The sequence below is a fragment of the Phoenix dactylifera genome, chromosome 3, assembly GCF_009389715.1.
Source record: "Phoenix dactylifera cultivar Barhee BC4 chromosome 3, palm_55x_up_171113_PBpolish2nd_filt_p, whole genome shotgun sequence".
Taxonomy (NCBI): domain Eukaryota; kingdom Viridiplantae; phylum Streptophyta; class Magnoliopsida; order Arecales; family Arecaceae; genus Phoenix; species Phoenix dactylifera.
This window is the reverse complement of record NC_052394.1, coordinates 14230108-14249384: the sequence shown is the minus strand read 5'-3', so window position 1 is coordinate 14249384 and position 19277 is coordinate 14230108. Positions and strand designations below refer to the sequence as shown.

At 35.9% G+C, this 19277-nt stretch overlaps 1 protein-coding gene across 3 annotated transcripts in view; it reads right to left on the bottom strand.

The window, feature by feature from the left end:
* Positions 1–19277, bottom strand: part of LOC103697742 (structural maintenance of chromosomes protein 5) — a 40521-nt gene that overhangs the window by 13292 nt on the left and 7952 nt on the right. For all 3 annotated transcript variants that reach the window (XR_005511035.1, XM_039124681.1, XM_039124682.1), the window contains 15 exons: positions 13428–13577; positions 13099–13203; positions 12869–13014; positions 11264–11375; positions 10996–11151; positions 6469–6590; positions 6244–6388; positions 6082–6147; positions 2886–3014; positions 2687–2785; positions 2391–2556; positions 2159–2304; positions 1998–2061; positions 1782–1906; positions 1527–1604 (listed from right to left, as the gene is read on the bottom strand). Coding sequence is in view for 2 of the 3 variants with exons in the window: in XM_039124681.1 (XP_038980609.1) it covers positions 1527–1604; positions 1782–1906; positions 1998–2061; positions 2159–2304; positions 2391–2556; positions 2687–2785; positions 2886–3014; positions 6082–6147; positions 6244–6388; positions 6469–6590; positions 10996–11151; positions 11264–11375; positions 12869–13014; positions 13099–13203; positions 13428–13577 (1809 nt within the window). In the remaining variant the exon portion in view is untranslated. The remainder of the gene's footprint in view (positions 1–1526; positions 1605–1781; positions 1907–1997; positions 2062–2158; positions 2305–2390; positions 2557–2686; positions 2786–2885; positions 3015–6081; positions 6148–6243; positions 6389–6468; positions 6591–10995; positions 11152–11263; positions 11376–12868; positions 13015–13098; positions 13204–13427; positions 13578–19277) is intronic.

Here is a 19277-nt window from a genome sequence, read left to right as displayed (position 1 = left end):
ACTTATCTGCATGAATTTTTTTGGGCAAATTTGCATGAATATCATTTGAGTAATTGTTCTATTCTTCTTTCTATTTTCATTTACAAATCAAAAAAATAGCATTGCATGTAAATAAGAAACAAGCCTTCCCCCATTTGAGTTCAATAAAAATACTCAAAAAAAACAATTTTCTCAAGAATAAAAAGTTGATTTCCCAAAATTAGCTCAAGTTCAAGATTTTGGCATTGGGTCACAGTTCCAGCATTTAAATGCCAAAGTATGTATCGGATTTTAAGATCTGATAAATTTTATTATATTGGAACATTATTGTATGCATCAAGAAAGATAATGCATAATTTCCCAGGCCAATTAATAGCTATGGAACAACTAGTGTGGAACAAACAGATCAATGCTACATGACTGGTTGTTCCTCTACAACTTGATATTTAATGAGAAAACAGAGAAAATGTTTTTTGGTTAAAGGTTAAAGAAGAAGCTTGTCTCACAGCATTTTCGAAAACCCTACTTCAGTGTTCAACCTGGTATTAATACTCCCGATTAGTGGGCACTACTGTTGCCACTAGGCACTAGCACTTCCCTGACACTTTTGGTAGCGAATAAGGGCACTGGAGTCGACAAAAGACAGTGCTTGCCGCTATTCTGCAACCCATGCATCTTTATAGGCTCGGCTTCCAATGTTGAGTACCAGCAGTTTGGACAACCTGCTGTCTTTGAATGTTCGGAGGTCTTGCAATAAAATGGTTGTTTATTCATCCTTGGGCACATCAGTATGTCCATTACATACAAGAAAGCAAAATTCAGCTAACACAAGAAATAATATTATAGAAATGTACACCACTTATTCCTTTCTAAAACTCTATTAAATCAGGACTCTTGAGTAATATTAAAATCAGGATTCTTAAGTCTACAAACAGATTAGAGGCTACATACCTAGTTGTTTACAATGCATTGTCAACAAGAATGCAAATTAAAATATTTCTTAAATATATGAAATAATATTGGTGGACATTTGTTCCAACCATTCTAATGTGATCATTTTTTCATGTGTCGGCTGAGTGATTCTGTGCACCAAGCACTGAAAGAAGTTAGCATGATACCAATTAAACATTTTTTCTAATACTTTTATTTCGAAAGGGAATTTTAAATTCTTTACTTTTGATTCGGCATAGCATGCAAGCATGCCAGAGCAGCATGGCATGGCATGTCCTATACCTGCTGGTAACCTGCAATTATGGGCAACAATACTAAACAATCTTGGAAGTGATAGCTACAATTGGCACCATGATGGAGGCTGAACTTGCAGACATATAAAAATATGAAATCATAGAAGATATGGAGAAAGAAATGTGTTTCCTTTGTGACCAGATCTTTTGCAAAATAACTTTCTTATCTCAATGCCAAAGTTTCTGCAAGTAGTTATGTATTATGAGTTTGACAGTACATCACTTGCACCCAAAAAAGGCAACAAGAACATCACAAAATGATCATTAGATCCACAACTTTTAACTATTTTTGAAAATGTATACCTTTGCATCAAGCTCGATAGAAGACATATGCTTTTCTGCAAAGCTCCATCTGAGAGCAACAGCTTCAACAAGAAAACTCTGAAGGAAAAGCACTACCACTTTGAGCAGACGATGAGTTGAAGAAACAAATACATTTAAAATGTTGTAAATGACTATTTAATTTATAGTTCTACAAAAAGCTGCAGACATAGATTACATGCACGTGCAGTTGCAGGTCAACAAGAAGCAGAAATCTGCATATAGATGCAACCTGACCTTAATTTTACTTGCCATTTGGAAGCGTTGCTCATTCAATTGGACAACTTGGTCAATAAGCTTTTCTGTATTTGACTCCAAATCATCCTCATTATCCAACGAGTCAAGTTTCCTTCTCCTTTGATCTGTCCAAGAGGCAAAAAATTTACATACAACTTAGAAAAAGAAGAGATGTGCAGAAGCAGATAGGTGTTAGGGAATCAGTTCAGCACATACCAACACGGTTTTTCATTTCCTGACGCCTCCGCTTCTCCTGAGTTGCAGTTGAAACAATTGCATCCTGAGAAAAAATGGCAAGAGAAATTCGATCAAAACTTCACTAAATTATCATTCAGGAATAACTTCCCTAGATTATTATTGATATTCGAACAACATACAAGCTGCTTACGGAACTTAGATTCTTCATCTTCCAATTGTCTCTGTTTCCTATGAAGCCCTTTTAGGTTTTCCTCCATTTCTGCAATTGTACCTTCCAGTTCCATCTTTCTAGACCTCAGCCTTTCTACTTCACCAGCATCCACACCTGTAGCAATCACAATGATCAGCAAAACAGATGGGTGAAATATGCATAGGATAGAATTCTAATACCACAGAACTTCGGAAACATACTGCACAAAAAAAGGCGGGATGGATGCACTGGGTCAACACTTGCTGACATGTGGCCACCATATCTTGAAATGGACCATCGATAATGACTTTCTGGAGTCCAGAGATCTAATATACCTAAATGTGACACTTCATCTGCCCTTTGATCAGTTTCGCGGGAGCCAATGTACTAAATAATAAAATAATTAGAGAAGGAACAAGTGCATGAGAATATTAAAAAGAGAAATAGCTTAATCAGAAGGTTCGAGATCAGAAATTAAAAGACAAAATGAGAAGATGGAATAGCAGAATAAACTTACAGAATGTTCTAAGGCAGCTTGGCTAATCAAGACATTTTTAACAGCAACTGGAGCATCAAAAACTTGATCAAGCCGGGAGTAGATACCAAGCTCACGCATCTGCCCAACAAAGAAAATATTTATATAGCAAAAATTATATTAAAAACCCATAAATGTCTGTAATCATTAATCATTAGCTAGGTCACTCAATGTTGATCACCTCATGAGAAAGTTGGAATGGCACTCTATTAGTGTCTCTGTCTCCTACATAGTTTAGAATGGGAACATCATACGACTTTAGATTTCTCACCAAGAAATCTCTGTCAGTAGAATCCTGAGTAATGAAGGACTGCAATTAAAACAAAATGTGTTTTATCAGCTAGTAACAGATTTAAATGTTCCAAAAAAATTGTGAAGCACCATAAACTAAATTTGATAAGGCCATGCTTAAAAGACAGTTTGATCTTGATAACAAAAAGTTTCAAAATCAAGCAAAGTCCAAACAAAAAATGAGAATAAATAATTAGGTATTCCTAAACAACATAATCAACAAATCATGGCATGAATATTATGAGGTTAGCTTTATAAATCTTTCTTTGTATTTATTTTTACCAAAGGAGATATCAATTAACAATGTCAAGCCGCCAACTTTTAAAAATGATTTACTTAACGCCCTTCCTACTCTTCAACATAAACCCAAGCCACATTCACACCTGGGCTTCCTTATGCCTCTGTTGCAGAGGCTTATACACTTTTTTCAAGTCCTTAGGATTCATCAAGATAGGTGTAGTTTGCATGCCTAGTCCAATGTTAACACACTTCTAAACTTATATTTCTCCAATTCACCACATATTCACCTCAGCTCATTGAATGGTTTACAAGCTTCAAGCACCCCATTAAATCTGAAAGAGATGAAATAAATTCCTTCATGAGTGAAAAAAGGAAACAGTATCTGAAACAAACATGAATGCAGGAGGAATTGAGAGGCAACAGGTTTCTACTGACTAAAGGCATGAGGTCCAATTTTGATGGGAGAGTGTAGTACAAGGAGAAAAATAAAAGAAACACAGGCAGTGCAGAAGCACTAGAAAATAAAAAACAATGATAATGAAAATTTGGACAATAGACTTGAATCTGAACTTTATATTGGGAGCAATTCAACCATGGCATATAAGTGCCCATTGATCTTGATGTAGTCATAGTAAAAGCAAGGCCTGTGTACAGACCTATTAGCAGCTAGGAGCATGCATGCTAAAAAAAGATCTCAATCAATCTTTTCTTTTTAAGTAGCTTTCTTATGCCAGCTGAAAGCCCCTTTTATCTAGATAAAAATAAATTTCAAAGTCTATGCGCATATAAAGTATTTACATTTCATATAACTAGGTGATTATCCTTCAGTTGCCAATAGTACTGCATCTGCATACGACAAGGTATGCACTTGTGAACAAAAAATGCTAGGACATGATCATGAACTATAAAAGAAATCAGATGATCACTTTTGAATGGAGACATTTTAAGAATTAAGAAACAATGCTTATAAGGCTGAAATCAGATCATATACTAGTATATCCATATCCATATTTGTTTTGTTTGGCACAAGGTCGGTAGAACTGTTCCCAACCGCCCGGTTCGGGTTGTCCCGAGCCGTACCGGCCACAGAACGGGACAGCTCATGCGACGAGAACAAAACTGGTGTCAGAGGGGAAGAAGAAGGAAAAAGAGGAAAAGAGAGTGGAAGAGAGAGGTAGAGGGAGAGAAAGGTTGAGGCCGGCCGGCAAAGGCCAAAGAGCTGCCGCGCAGAGGAGGGACAGTTCCATGCAGCTCTCCGGCCTCCGCCTCCTCCGCGCGACGGCTCTCCGGCCTCCACCTCTGCTCGGCGGCTCCCCAACCATCCGTTGGCTCTCCACCGCCCTCCCTCGGCCTCCCCCTTCTCTCTCTCTCTCCCCCTCTCCCTCTCCCTCTCCCTCTTCCCCGCCTCTTCTACTGCGTCGGTACAGACCCGGCACTACACGGCGTGGGCCCATACCAACTCGTGCTGCCGAATAACCGGTATGATGCCCGGTAACGATTCCGCCGAACCTACTTTGATGAATACAAATACGGATGCGGATGTTAGTCGGATGCAAAAATTTATAATCTTATTTATTTTAAATAGATACGGATACAAATCGGATAACGAAAGTATGAATATAAATACGGATATAAATCGGATAATTAAACTTTATGACCACAGAATCAAAGATGTTACAAAGTGGATAATAGATCAAATTAACAGCATGTTAATATGGTCATTTATTTTCATTAAAAATTCATGAGTACTATATAAAATTAAATAGGGTTACAAATGGAATCGGATATTTGGATTTGGATTGGATAGTTGTCTATCCATATCCATATTCAGTTTTTTTTGATGGATATGGATACAAATACGGATATTCGTCGAATGCTCAAATTTTTATTCATATCCGGATAGTTTCAAATACGAAAATAGATTCAAATGGATATTATCTGATCCACTTTCGTCCCTAAATGCTTATCATGGTTTCAAAACAACTAGAATGGGTTGACACGATTGGTTATGTACCATTCTGATGCAAAACCAGTACCAGGTGCCAGGACGCTGAAACTTGCCATATCCAGACATGCTAGCCGTACCGGTCTACACCAATATGTATTGGAGTTTATACCAATGTGTATTGGAGTCTATACCAATGCCTACCAGTAATACTTTACCAACCATACTAGTCAGTATTGATGGCTTTTCATTTTTTTTGAAGCTATCAGTTATGGTACATACCATCAGTACTAGTACGATACCAGTACTATACCATTCCAATCAAAATATGGTATGGGGTATTGTACTGGTATTTAAAATCTCGATACTTACTATTTGTTTGTCCTACTAACATCATAATTAACCCTATGGTAAGAGCTCAAAATAGTTTAAAGCAATACCCAGTACTTTTGACTGTCAAATTTTAGCGTAATTTGATTTACTGATCGAAAAGTGGAAGAAGATTTGTCTATCTGTTCTTGGCTAAAATTTCAATTTTCAGCAGCTGCAGCAGCCATTTGTTTGTGGTCCTTGCGCAAGCAAATGAAGGATACTAAAGGATTTTAAGTAGACTTGAAAACAGCAACCATCTTGTTGGGATTTGAACACTCAAACCTCAGAAGCATGCAAACATCTAAATGATACATGAAAGATGAAACTGAGACATTATTTGTTTAATATACAGATAAACATGAAGCTTTTTGTCCTCAGTATCAGTATAAAAGGATATTGAAACTTCATCTGCATCTGACAGATAAAAGAGTTAAGAGATCGTAGCCATTTTGCTTTTAGGACTGGCATGAACAATGCAGCATAAGAATGCTGCTGTACCCAGAAATACATAAACAGGAAAATATTTTACCTTCCATATATAGTTTGGCACATGGTTTTCCAAATAGGTTGCATGACTCTGATTTTGAATATTTACCTGCAAATATAGCCACCAAATAATTAAACTGTCTGACACATCTCACGGAAAAAAATGCCAAATTTGGAAAGGCAACACTAAAAGTCAAGTACATGCCTCAAGAAGAACAGGACCATATACTTCTTTGCTTAACTCACTACGATGTTCTTGTATCCACTTATAAGCTTCAAAGATTTTATCTGCACCAGAATTTCGTAGTGCTTGAAGAAGTTTGTTGTTCTTATTTTCCATCTCCTTCAACCTATAGTGTGCAATCAGTCAAAAGTAAGTTACCAAAAGGCATTTTTGCAATAAAATCTCACCAAAAAAAAAAAATGGTACCTATCAACAAACTGCCTCAAGGTCAACTTCTTCTGAACTAAGAGTTGTTCCTTTTCTTTCCTCTGAGATGTCATTTCATGCACATCACATTGTAGCTCCGATATTTGAGATCGTAGTCTCTCCTAATAAAATCATGAATATTTAAAAAAGATAATAGTTGATAGCAGGGATAAGACTCAAGATCTATATATGGAAATATCGTTACAATAACTATTTTGATATAAAAGTTACATTTGCAATCTATTATGTATTATAACTCACTCTATGGAATTATTTATACATGTTTGCTTGTTGCATGTTCTTCATTATGTAATACTAACAATTTACTTTCCAGAATAAAATACACTAGAAGTATTGTTGTATTATTTCAGATGGATCTGAGGAAGTTCTAACCTTTTATTCATATATGCAATTTAGTTAGCTAATAAATAAGATCCAGACAATCTATTTCAATCTTTCAGGTTGCTTTCATCTAAAGGTTCAACAACTCAGCTTTGATTTCTATTTCATCTAGGGCGAATGGAGTTTTGGCTTCGCGCCCTTATGGTGTTTCAGCATTTTCAATTTCAGAGTTCAAACAATATTTTTAAAGAAACTATAATTAAAATAAAAATAATAATTTAGAAAGTATATCATACAAAATTTAGATATATATTCTGTTTGGAACCCTTGGATGCATTACACATATTGATTTACAAATTACTAAAATCTGGTAAAAATTGTAAAGACAACAAAACGAGAAGCTAGAATAGAAAATTAGCAAAATAATACAAATTAGAGAAAAAAGATCAGATGCCAAGTTAAAATTATAATTTATTTCATTCGGTGAAAAACTTATACACCACATAAACACATTCATATTGGAATAAAATTCTAACATACATAGACATCAAAATCTGTTAATTTCAGCGAACATGTAAAATCTAATAAATGTAAGCAAGGTTACAAACCTAAGACAATATCAACAGATCTTAGAAGCTTGAGTTTCTTTTGGTATATTGCACATCAACACTACATGCTTTGAAACTTACTCATAATTTGCAAAGTTAGAAATTAATAATCTTGTTTAAATGCTTTGCGCAATTATCACCATGAGAAAGATTAGCTTTTTAAAAAAAAAAGAAAAGAACAGAAAATGCCAAAAGAAAAGAAAACTCCTCTGATAACGGCTTGACATTCAAGATAGCATGTCAACTCATCTACTAAATGCATCAGCAATTACTAATATCAAATACTACATTCTTCAAGGTTAAAATAAACCTGTGCAAGGTAAGCAACTCAGAAGGCCACGAGTCCAGTTTAGTTCAGTTTATATATTTAGTGTGTCAAAGAATGAATAATGAACAATCACATTATATAGCGAGACTAATGTTTTAACACCTGACTAGTGGTAGAACAATGGCATGCCTAGAATGTATTAGTCAAACTTAGTTCATTTTCTCGTAAAAAATATCTCAAGTGTGTTTTCATAACTCAGGCCATTCTCAAGATCAACGCATGATGCATCACAATCAAACTCAACTATTTTGTCAGAGTTTGATAAGCAAGCATCACTGTCCAGCCTCACATTCACCAACTTGAAATTGTTCCAGATTCAGGTCCACATGGATATGCAATCTAGCCTCATACAATGATGCTTCTATAGGGATCATAAATAGCTTTGACACCCTGCAATTAAAGATTTAGATTTAATGGATCATGGATGAAAATCACCAGCCAAGTGATTTTGATGGATTAGTCCCTTTTCTTCAACCCAACTACATAATGATCCTCTTTTCTCAGGGAAGACCAATTAGGAACAGAGTTTATTATAAATCGGACAACATAGTCCTTGTTGTGCAATGAATGATTAACTGCCTTCATATATTTATGTTAAATATTAAAGATAATGCTAAGCTTTTTCTGTTGTAAAAATACAAACTCCTCTAATGATCCATGTCTCCACTCTTCTTGTTTCGGATTATAATGGTAGAATAGGTTAAGGTTATAATTAACATTTAAATATAAACAATTAATAAAATTTGTTACTAACTGGATAATGGGCATTATTTTGTCCTATTTATAAATAAGTTAGGTCTTAAATTTCTTTTTATAGACAAGAGAACTGTTGGGATTTTGCTGGGGAAAAAAGTCTAATACGTTAAGATCCCCAACTCTTTCTCTTGTCAATACGATTTTGGCATATAAGATCCTTACAGGTCTGTGGAAGAAGTTTCTTTTCAATTTCAGGCCAATTCAATAGAAGCCAAAAGGAGAACACTATTTGTATTTTGACAAGTTAGGAACATACACATGATGGAGAGAGAAGGGGGAAAAAGGGAAGAAATAAAACAAATGGAAACAAGATTTACATTTGATTTTGTAAGTTAGCACTCACCTTTTATATTAACATGAAACAATAAATTGTTACTGGCTAAAACAAATCACATGAAAATATGACAACAATTTATCTCAAGGATTAACACTTGAATCACATATATGAGCACACATGAGATCTATTGAACCTATGCATCTATACTTTTCAAAATTTCAGACTGTGTTTTTCATTTTACTTCTTGTCAAGTAAAATTCATGATTTCCAAATAAGCCAGCAATATGAAGGGCCTTAGCAGAATTATATATTTGGGCAGAAATCCCTCATAATCATGCACACGAAATCCTACTTGCATGCATGCACATGTACATCCATATGATGTATAGAACTAAGTACATGGTCCATCAATAGATATATTCGTCCATCCCAACATGCATCCAGCTATCCTGCTAATTAATATGTATAGATTAGTTCTCACATAAAAAAACACAAATTTCTAATACATTGCCATTATTGTAGAAAATGATTAAGAATTACTATTAAAGTAGCAGTAAGATCAAATATCATAAGCAATATGTCATTATTTAAAAAAATATATAACTTCAAACTGATTCATGCATCCTTTTTTCATTTATTTTAAATAGTTTACTCATCCAAAACAAAAATATCTTGTTTACAATGTACTTGCTAGATGTCCTCCAATATTACTATTATATCCTTAACAAGGTTCCAAGTGTTGGCACAGTGGCTGTGCCGACCATTGGCTGGCACAGCATGTGTCATGACATGGTATGCTGAGCCGGCAGATGTGCCACACCATGCATATTTTAAAAGAAATCAAAGAGAAAATATTTAAAGCCTGTTTTAAATAAATACTTAAAGAATAAATAAATTATCAGGTGCCATGTTGACTCAGGCCAGGGGCCAGTAAGCCAGGCACCCTACATGCTGGCTGGCAGTTAAAACCCTGATCCTTACCAGCCACTGCCAATACAACACCAAGTATTGTTGCATGAGCTCTTTTTTACAAAAACAGGAATCGGATAACTCTCTCTCTCTCTCTCTCTCTCTCTCTCTCTCTCTCTCTCTCTCTCTCTCTCTCTCACCGAAACTGGCTCATGTACAAAATTGGTGCAACTAACTATAAGAGAAGACATGAGTCTCATTCTTTGCTTCGGTCTTACTTGGGCTTAACTAGACCCCAAGAGAACCATGTATACCTGCAGCTTGGCATTGCAGCAGCAGGATAGCTTAGCACCATGTGAAAGTTATTTGATTTTAAAAGAAAACTAGTGCAGCAAGTAGCAAGTAATGGATATAATTTCTTGCTTACTATGATATGATCAAGACATGAAGACATAAATGAGTTAGCTGGTTTTATTATAAAGGGATAATGTGATCAATGAAAGCTGAGGAGGTACAGAAGTTACTTAGTATTTTATAAAAACTCTTTGGTTCTCTCTCTCACCCTCCCCAAACCGGTCATGCCCCTTCCCTCCCAACCTACTCTTTATTCTCTCTGACCGATTATCCAGTCAGACAAGAACCTCTGCACAATCAGATCTCTACATACATATGGCCCCTCATGCAGTACCATCCAAAATAAACTAGTTTAGATCAGAAGTGAAACTTTCAATCCTATCTCATAATAATTAACATTATAGCACTAGAATATATCCTCTTTAAACCCTTTCCCTTTTGTTCCATATTTCTTCCCAGATATCTGAACATTAAATTAAGCAATTTCAGTTATTAGATGAAATATAAACCTTAAAATCTAGCTTACATGACCTCAAGAAACACTTCTTTATACACATTTTCAGAGAAATTTTATGCACTCCACTGAAAAATCATACGTTCCTATTAACCACACCTCAAGGGTAGAGCCTTTTTGTATATGTTTCTCTGGCCCATAGTCTTCTATTTCGAATCCAATCCATCTACAGAATTTTATGCACTTCCAAATATCCCCAATCCCTTAGCATGTATTAGACCCACTCCTTTATTATAACCTTGCATGATGACTTTAGAAATGCAACTTAATGCTTCAAGACATGGTTCACTAGAAGGAATTATATCTAATACAAGCATTAAGATTGACTAGCATCAAATGTGAATTTTTGACTGAATCAAAATGTGAGTCAAACAACTTAAAGCAACAAATAATTTAAACTTTGAAGTATAAACTTCATAGCACAAAGGAACCGGCATACAATTTCATCTTTTGGAGGTTCACGGACTGGAAGATCTGCAAGCTCCCTTTCAGCAACCATAAGTTCCTCCTTAGCTTTCATGATCCTCTGCTGACGAGTTTCCTCCTGTCTTTTTAAATCTTCCATTTCAGCATATTTTCCCCGTACTTGCACCCCCTAATGTAGAAAACAAATATGAATTAGCCAGCAATAGTGGCACTAAATATTAACAAAAATCTTTGAAGTTAGAGCACTAAATTACAAAGAAAGAAAAGGATGAAAGGCACACCATCTGGGTTTCCTTCTCAGTAACTTCCTTGCGCTTTTCAGCATTGTGGGCTATTTGGTTGTTTATTTTCTTGCAAGTTGACTCTTGCTTTAATTTCACTTTCTTCTGTTCCCTGCAAATAATTATGATGCTCGGATAGTAGTAATTAATTGGTGGCTTAAACCACCATGAATATTATTATAGTAAAAAAACTGACAATAGTTATCTGATTTGGGCTTCAGTAATTACATTTGTATATTTATTTCTGTTTCACCACTTCCACCATCCATTACAGCTAGCAACCTATAGTTTTTTCTACAACTTATTAGAGACAGAATCATCAAATTATGGTGCTGAGCTCATTCTTGAGCACCACTTTTTACCAATCATATTGCCTCTTTGTGATAGCAACAATCCCAAAATCAATCAACCTTCTCATCTTCTCAGGTTCCTGCCATAATGGCCTCATTTCCTCTCCCAATCTCCTAACCACTCACATCTTATAAAGATCTATCTCTCCTCAAACTCCCAAAATTTAAAATGCATACTTCAGAACATGATCAAAACTAGCTTTTGGTAACACACGACCAAGCCATCTAAACCAAGGTTCACAATCGCGGTACCGTACCCTGTACTAGTGCCACACTAGCACAATGTCAATACGGTATGGAGTTTTTTTTTTTTTTTTGCATACCGAGTGTCGGTATGCCATCCGTACCGAGTATCGGTACCAAACTAGTATGGTACGTATGTTCCGTACCGCCTAATTCGGGATGGTACAGCAAATCATGATCTCAACTGATTACTTTCGCCATATGCTGTCATGAATATTATTTGAGTTGATCAAGTCAAGTCAAAATTAGATAATCCATGCAGCTCTTTATTGCAAAATACTACAATTTTGTCAGATCGGCAAGTTGACCATACAAAGGTTTAGGCCACCTTGAAATTCATTCTTTCTTGATTGGATTTAAATTGAAAAGAATCCTATAACACATAATTACAGGTCAAGAATGATTGCTAACAATTTATATAACAAACTTCCAGGTCAATTGTAAAAGAACTGCTGGGCATTATTTTTTGAATTCTTTTTAGCACCACGCAACACTGCACAGGGACACAGTAATTTCTCCTTGCACAGCTCAGAATTTAAGTTAAAATTACCATAATTATTATTTTAAGTTAAAACTACCAACAAGAGATCAGTTGTGTTACTGCTCCTAGTGAGGATAAAAATCCAAGTAAATGTCTCTCTCTTTTTTTTGGCAAGTGGCAATTAAATGTCCTGATGGATAACCACGTTATTCTCCAAAGCATGATTCATGATCATAATTACCTCAAATACCCCATATCCCATGAATTAAAAATGACGAATCTACAACTACAACCAATCCAAAGAAATTCCTCTATAATCTTCTACATCTTAGGTTATCAATATATATTTATAATGAGCAGAGAAATCCAGAACCAACCACTGGAGGAAAATGTGTTCAAACTAATTGGAAAATCGATGTTAGATTATCCTAACTTAAATATACAGTTTGAAATTGTTTGCCCCATCCAGTAAGCCCAAATAAACTGCATTAAATAAGTTATATTTAACCAGTTGTTGCTTAGTGAACATACTCGATTGGTCCTTTAAGATCATTCAAAATTTTAGCAGTTTCATCCAGCTTTCTCTTGGCTTCATTCATTTGTTTCTGTGCTTCCTTGTATTCCATTTTCTTCATATCATATTTAAGCCATGGTAGTTTCTTTTTCATAGACTCAACCTATAATGGCAGAACAAAGGCATCAGAGATTGAAATAGGATAGAAAAATCAGCAAAATTGATAGATCCATAGCAGCATGCTAACCTTTGCCAACAGTTTCTCTCTCTGCCGAACACGTTTTACATCTTTTTCTTGCTCAGCATTGAGAGCCTTAAGTTGATTCAAAGTATCTCCAATTTTCTCCACAGACTGCAACCACAGAAATATCAAAAAAGCTTGTTACAATGACTTGTCATGATTGTTTTCAATATCTACAACTAGTAGGCAACTTTATTACTTCATACAGGGCTTTCATCACGTACTATCTACAGAGAGGATGAGACACAGACAGCAGGCTAATGTATTGGACAAGAAGGTTACTGAAGCATCTAAAGTAGAAAAGTACAGGGATAAAAAGAATGTCGAAAATATACAGTTTTAAGTTTATTCAACTGGCGACTTTTCTCAATGAGTGCTCGATGCTGAACTGGTAGTTCGGGATTACCGACAGATTTTTCGGTTTCTTCTAACAGTTGTACTGGAGTTAGCTTAGCAAACTCACAGACGCGATCTTGTGGCAAGAACTACAAAACAACACCACAAAAGTCAAAATAGAGCCAACTAAATTTATCACTGAAAAGATGTACCATATCATCAACCAACAAGTTACTGATAAAACCAAAACAAAAATGAAGGTATTCCTCAAAGAGGCATTTTAGGAAGAAGTTGACAAACATTGATTTCAATCAAATAAGCAAATATAAGAACAGAAAAAGAATAAAACAAGAGAACTGAATGCTTTGAAGCTTCAAAAGTAAGTAAACGGACATGCTTGGAGGGGGGAACCCTTTAAAGTGTAGTGCCATGTTTTGAAGCTTCAAAAGCAAGTAAACCTGTTTTTTTGTAACAGTTTTTGCATCTGCTTTTAAAAGTAGAAAACAAGAAACAAAACCAATGACAAACAGGCCCAAAGTTTATGTATTATTGAATCTGGTAGCAATTCAAGCTTACACATTTTAATACTCTAAGCCATAGGTTTTTCCCAAAATTTACCTTGTAAGTCACTCCTCCATGATTTTAGAAATCAAGATCATAAGATTCATTTCCATTTTTGAGTCTCTTAATTACTCTCAAGTTTAACATTGATTGGAAACCTAAAACCTAAAGCTTCTCAAAAATGTCTGGCTCCCTTTTGCAAGTATTTTTTCATGTGTTTAGAACTAAGTTTCTTTATATTTTTCTCTAGAAACTTGTATTCAATATCAAGTTCATGTCAAATTGAAGTTCTAAACCTTGCGGTCACTTCTGAAGTTTATGTTTGTTCAAATGGACTCTAATATACGGCAGCAATTGTAAAGTTGCTCTGAATTTTACAGTAGCCAAATCCTCCTGTGTTTTATTTCCATAAGAATCTAGAGTTGGTCAATTTTTAAATTATTTTTCAACTTCTATTTGAGAATTTAAAGATCATGTGGATTTTTAAATTGCTAACTTATATCCTCCAACTTGAAAACATATTTCTATCAGAATCTTCTAAACATCAATGTTGAAATGAAGTTTGTATTTTAATTGGAGCATTTTGTGAATGTGCTCTTTGTTACTAGCGAATCTCAGCTAAATTTGAAAATAATGACTGCGTTTTAAAATACCAAGTGGTTATGTACGAGGGGATGCAAAACTTGAACCGACTCTAAAACTTGACCCGACCCAACCCTATTTAGATTGGATTTGGGTCGAGAGTTTTTTTGTTAGGCTTAGGTATGGTCACATATTCCAACCCAAACATTTTTTTGGGTAATTACTTTTTTTCTTAATACGAGTTGTTTAAATCATTTTGGAAATTAAACAGTAAGAATTGTAAATAGAGGTGGGCAACGGGCCGTGCCGGGCCGTGCCAGGCACGGCCCGTTTGGAGACGTTGCGGGCCGTGCCTGGCACGGGCCGGTCCAGGCACGGCCCGTAACGGGGAGGGGGGGAGGAAAATAGCCGTTTCCAACGGCTATTTTCGTGAAAATGACCCTTTTACCCCTCCCAACAGTCCAATAACGGCTGAATTGAGGGGTATTTTGGGAAAAAAAATTTTTGGGCTTCTATAAATAGCCCATTCCTCCCTCATTCTCACCACACCAAACCTCTCATTCTCTCCTTCTCTACTGCTATTATTTCTCTCTTCAAAGTGCTCTTCTAGCAATTTAATTTTTAGTTTGTTCAAGTGCTACACAAGAGGAGGTTCCTGTTGAGAAGAGAAGGTCGCTTCTGTTGAGAGCACAAGAGGAAGCTCGGAATCTCGGCTCTGCCTCTGCCCTCCAACCCTCTACTCAATTCCTCCTTGCGGTTAGTTTTTATTTTTTGAATTAATCATAGATATGTCATCTTTTGAGGAAAGTCAGTTTGGCATTCCTGTTTCTGAGGGAGAAGAAACTAATCCCCAACTCCCTGTTCCTAGTTCCTCTAGAACTGGTGAACCGAGTGAAGGTCAAACCTCTTCTCGTAAGAGGACTAGTACTGTATGGAATGAATTTGATAGAGTTATGGTTGAGGGAGTCTGGAAAGCTAAATGTAAAAAATGTGCCAAACTTTATAGTTGTAGTAGTAGTGGGGGAACAGGGCATTTAAAAAGACATCAAGAGAGTCATAGGATGCATGATTCTCATGCTCAAACTCAAAGTACCCTTAATATACAAGGGGGATTACTTGTAGGTAATTTTGCATATAATCATGAAAATCAAAGAAAAGCACTTGTAAAATGGATAGTTAAGGATGAATTACCTTTTAGTTTATGTGAATCTTTTAATTTTGAAGAATATGTTCAATTAAACCTACAACCTGCTTACAAAAGAACTAGTAGGCGTACATTTAGAAGAGTAGCTATGACCAATTTTTTAGCAATGAAACAAAATTTAATTGAAACACTTTCTACTTTAAATGTAAAAATTTTATTAACTTCTGATATTTGGTCAGCATCTGTAGGTAGTAATTGTTTTATTGCCATTACTGCTCATTATATTGATAATGATTGGCAATTAAATAAACGTATTCTTGCTTTTCGTGCTTTTGATTTTCCACATTCTGGGCAACAAATTTCAAATATAATTTATCAAACTGCATGTTCATATAATATTAATGATAAAATTATGTCTATTACTTTTGATAATGCATCTAATAATAATTCTGCTGTTGTATTATTAAAAGACTCATTGCATCCCATATTAGATGGAAATTTACTGCATATTAGATGTGCATGTCATATCTTAAATCTTTCTGTTCAAGCTGGCATGGGCATGATTCAAGATGTGATTTCAAAAATTAGAAATGCAGTTTCTTTTATTCATGCTTCTAGATCAAGACTTCAAGAATTTAAGGAATTATGCATAAATCATGGTAAACGTTTTAAAAAATTTAAACTTGATGTAATTACTCGTTGGAACTCCACATATAGCATGATACATGATGCATACCCATATAAAAATTTATTAAGTGCATATATTAATGATCGTGGATTAGGATTTACATTGACTGAAACTGATTGGAATAAAGGAAAAATTTTGGAAGATTTTTTGCTTAGTTTTTATAATGCTACTAATGTTCTTTCTGGTATTTATTACCCTACTTCATGTTCATTTTTACAACAAGCATATATAATTAGTCAAAAATTTGCAGAACATAGATATGATGATGTTTTAATGCCTATTATTGACCTAATGGAATCTAAATGGAATGAGTATTGGGACAGGATATGTCCTATGCATAACTTAGCTGCTGTATTTGATCCTAGAGTTAAATTAAATGGCGTGCTAATTTTACTTGATGCATACTCTGAAAATATGAATCAAGATGCTGAATCTGCTAAAGATGAGGTAAAAAAACTTCTTTATGATATTTATGCTATATATGATGAAAAAATTCGTGGATCTAGAACACAAATACAAACCTCTATTTCTCCTTCTAGTAGTTCTCGTTCGTCATCTATTTTTTCATTCATTGCACAGAGAAGACACACACATGCTTCAAGTTCCTCTTCATCTTCTTCATCTTTAAGTAGTGAACTAGAATTTTATTTACGAAATGATCTTCATTCTGCATATGATGAAAATCAAATAGAGAATCTAGATGTATTATCTTGGTGGAAGAGTGTTAGAAATCAATATCCTGTTATGTCTGCAATTGCACGCGATATTTTAGCTGTGCCGATGTCCACGGTAGCATCGGAATCCGCTTTTAGTGCAGGTCGGCGTGTTCTTGACGAAAAGAGAAGTAGGATGACGGGCGAAACGGTGGAGATGCTTCTCTGCTTCAAGGATTGGCTGGATGCTGAGGCAAGACTTCAAGATAAAGGTGGACATAATACAACATCCTCTGATGATGATGATACAAACACTACTGAAGACTGAAGACTGAAGACTGAAGAGTGAATACTGATTCACTGAATCACTGATGATTAGTAAGATTTCTTAATTTTTTATAATTGTACATTTTTATTGTATTCTGGAGGTCATACCAAGGTCCAAACCTCGGCCCTTTCTTAGTTTCTTATTGTATTCTAGAGGTCAGACCAAGATCCAAACCTCCCTTCATGTACCATTTTGATTTAAATTAATAAACTGGTAGGAGTCTATGCCAAACCCCCCACCATTAAGGTGGCTTTATATTCATAAATCATAAATTCTTAGTGTTCAATATTTATTAATTTATTAAAAAAATTTATGAAGCATTAATTTTTATCGGGCCGAGCCGGGCCCAGGCCCGGACCGTGCCAGGCCCGCGTGCCAGCCCGGCCCAGGCCCTTATGGGCCGTGCCGTGCTGGCCCGCGGGCCGTGCCGTGCTTGGCCCGCGGGCCTAGACCGGGCCGTGCCAGGCACGGCCCGCTGGCCAGGACCCTCTAGCCCAGCACGGCCCTCTCAAAGGGGCCGTGCCAGGCACGGCCCGTCACTGTAGCTGGCGGGCCGTGCCAGGCACGGCCCGCTTCGTGCCGTGCCGTGCCGGGCCGTGGGCGGCCCGGCCCAGTGCCCATCTCTAATTGTAAATGTTGGATCTGATAGGTTAGCATAGATTTATTAGAAATTGAGTCTTACAAAATAGATTAGATTAGGGTCAAATGGATGATCCGAAATGACCCTTGGGTGGGTAGGGTCAAGAGATATTGACCCAATGTTGGGTTGGGTGGATCAGATATGGGTCAAGGTTTTTGTATGGTGTTGTCCTTACTTGACCTGAGCCAAACCCAATCGATTGCCACCCCTATTTGGCACATATCACCAGATATATATCGTAAACAAGAACTCCTCAATTATAAATCACAAGTGGAATCCTAGCCAGGAGGTATATGAGGGGCTTCACTTGAATAACCATCAAGGAACCTTCAACTAGGTGGTATTTGTGGCCTTGTTTGAATTACTAATGGGGATATAATGGACCCCCCAGCTAGGTAGTAGATGGGTCTACCTTAAAATTCTCAATGAGGAACCTTTTACCGGAGTATACACAGACCCTTTGCTAAATGGTATCAATGGACCACAGGGATATGAATGATATCATTTGCATGAGTAACGAAGATAATAAGTGGCCTCATCCGAATTACCAATGAGGATATAAGTGACCTCAAATGAATTAGCAATAAGGATATGAGTGACCTCAAGGGTATAGGTGAACCTTTGTAAGAAAACGTCAAACTATGTGAGAAATTGAGATTAATGTAAAACATATTTTGATAATCTTACGGTGCCTTCTTGCTTATTACAAGATTTCAAATTTTGGTATTATGTCGATTCACAACTAGTAAGGCTGGTATATTTAAGATCTAAAACCATGCATTAGACCTTAGCCGTGTTGAGTATTCAATAAGCAATGAAGCCCTAAAGCAAATGATCACAACATTTTTTGGTTAAAGAATAAAACAACATTTACTATTCTTTAATCTGATGTGTCATCTAAAAGTGTTTCTTAAAACCTGAAAAGGGGATAATTTACACATTTAAGGAAACCAAAACAAGCTCAAATGGCTAAAATAATACAATGAAACTGGGATGGGCTTGTATGTCCTTCCATCAATCCATGCTACCCAATTCGTCAAACACAAATGATGACAAACAGCATAACAGCTTTTTCTGTCTAGCCTACAGGCACGAAACATATCAACCCATAAACACCGATATGCAGCAGCACTTAAAACAACGATTTTTATCCGCCTATTTTATGTAATGATAATTAAGACAATGAAGATCAGTTTATTGAGGATTGGTTTGGAATTTCCAAAATCCAAGCAAGCCAAAAGTCCAATGAATCA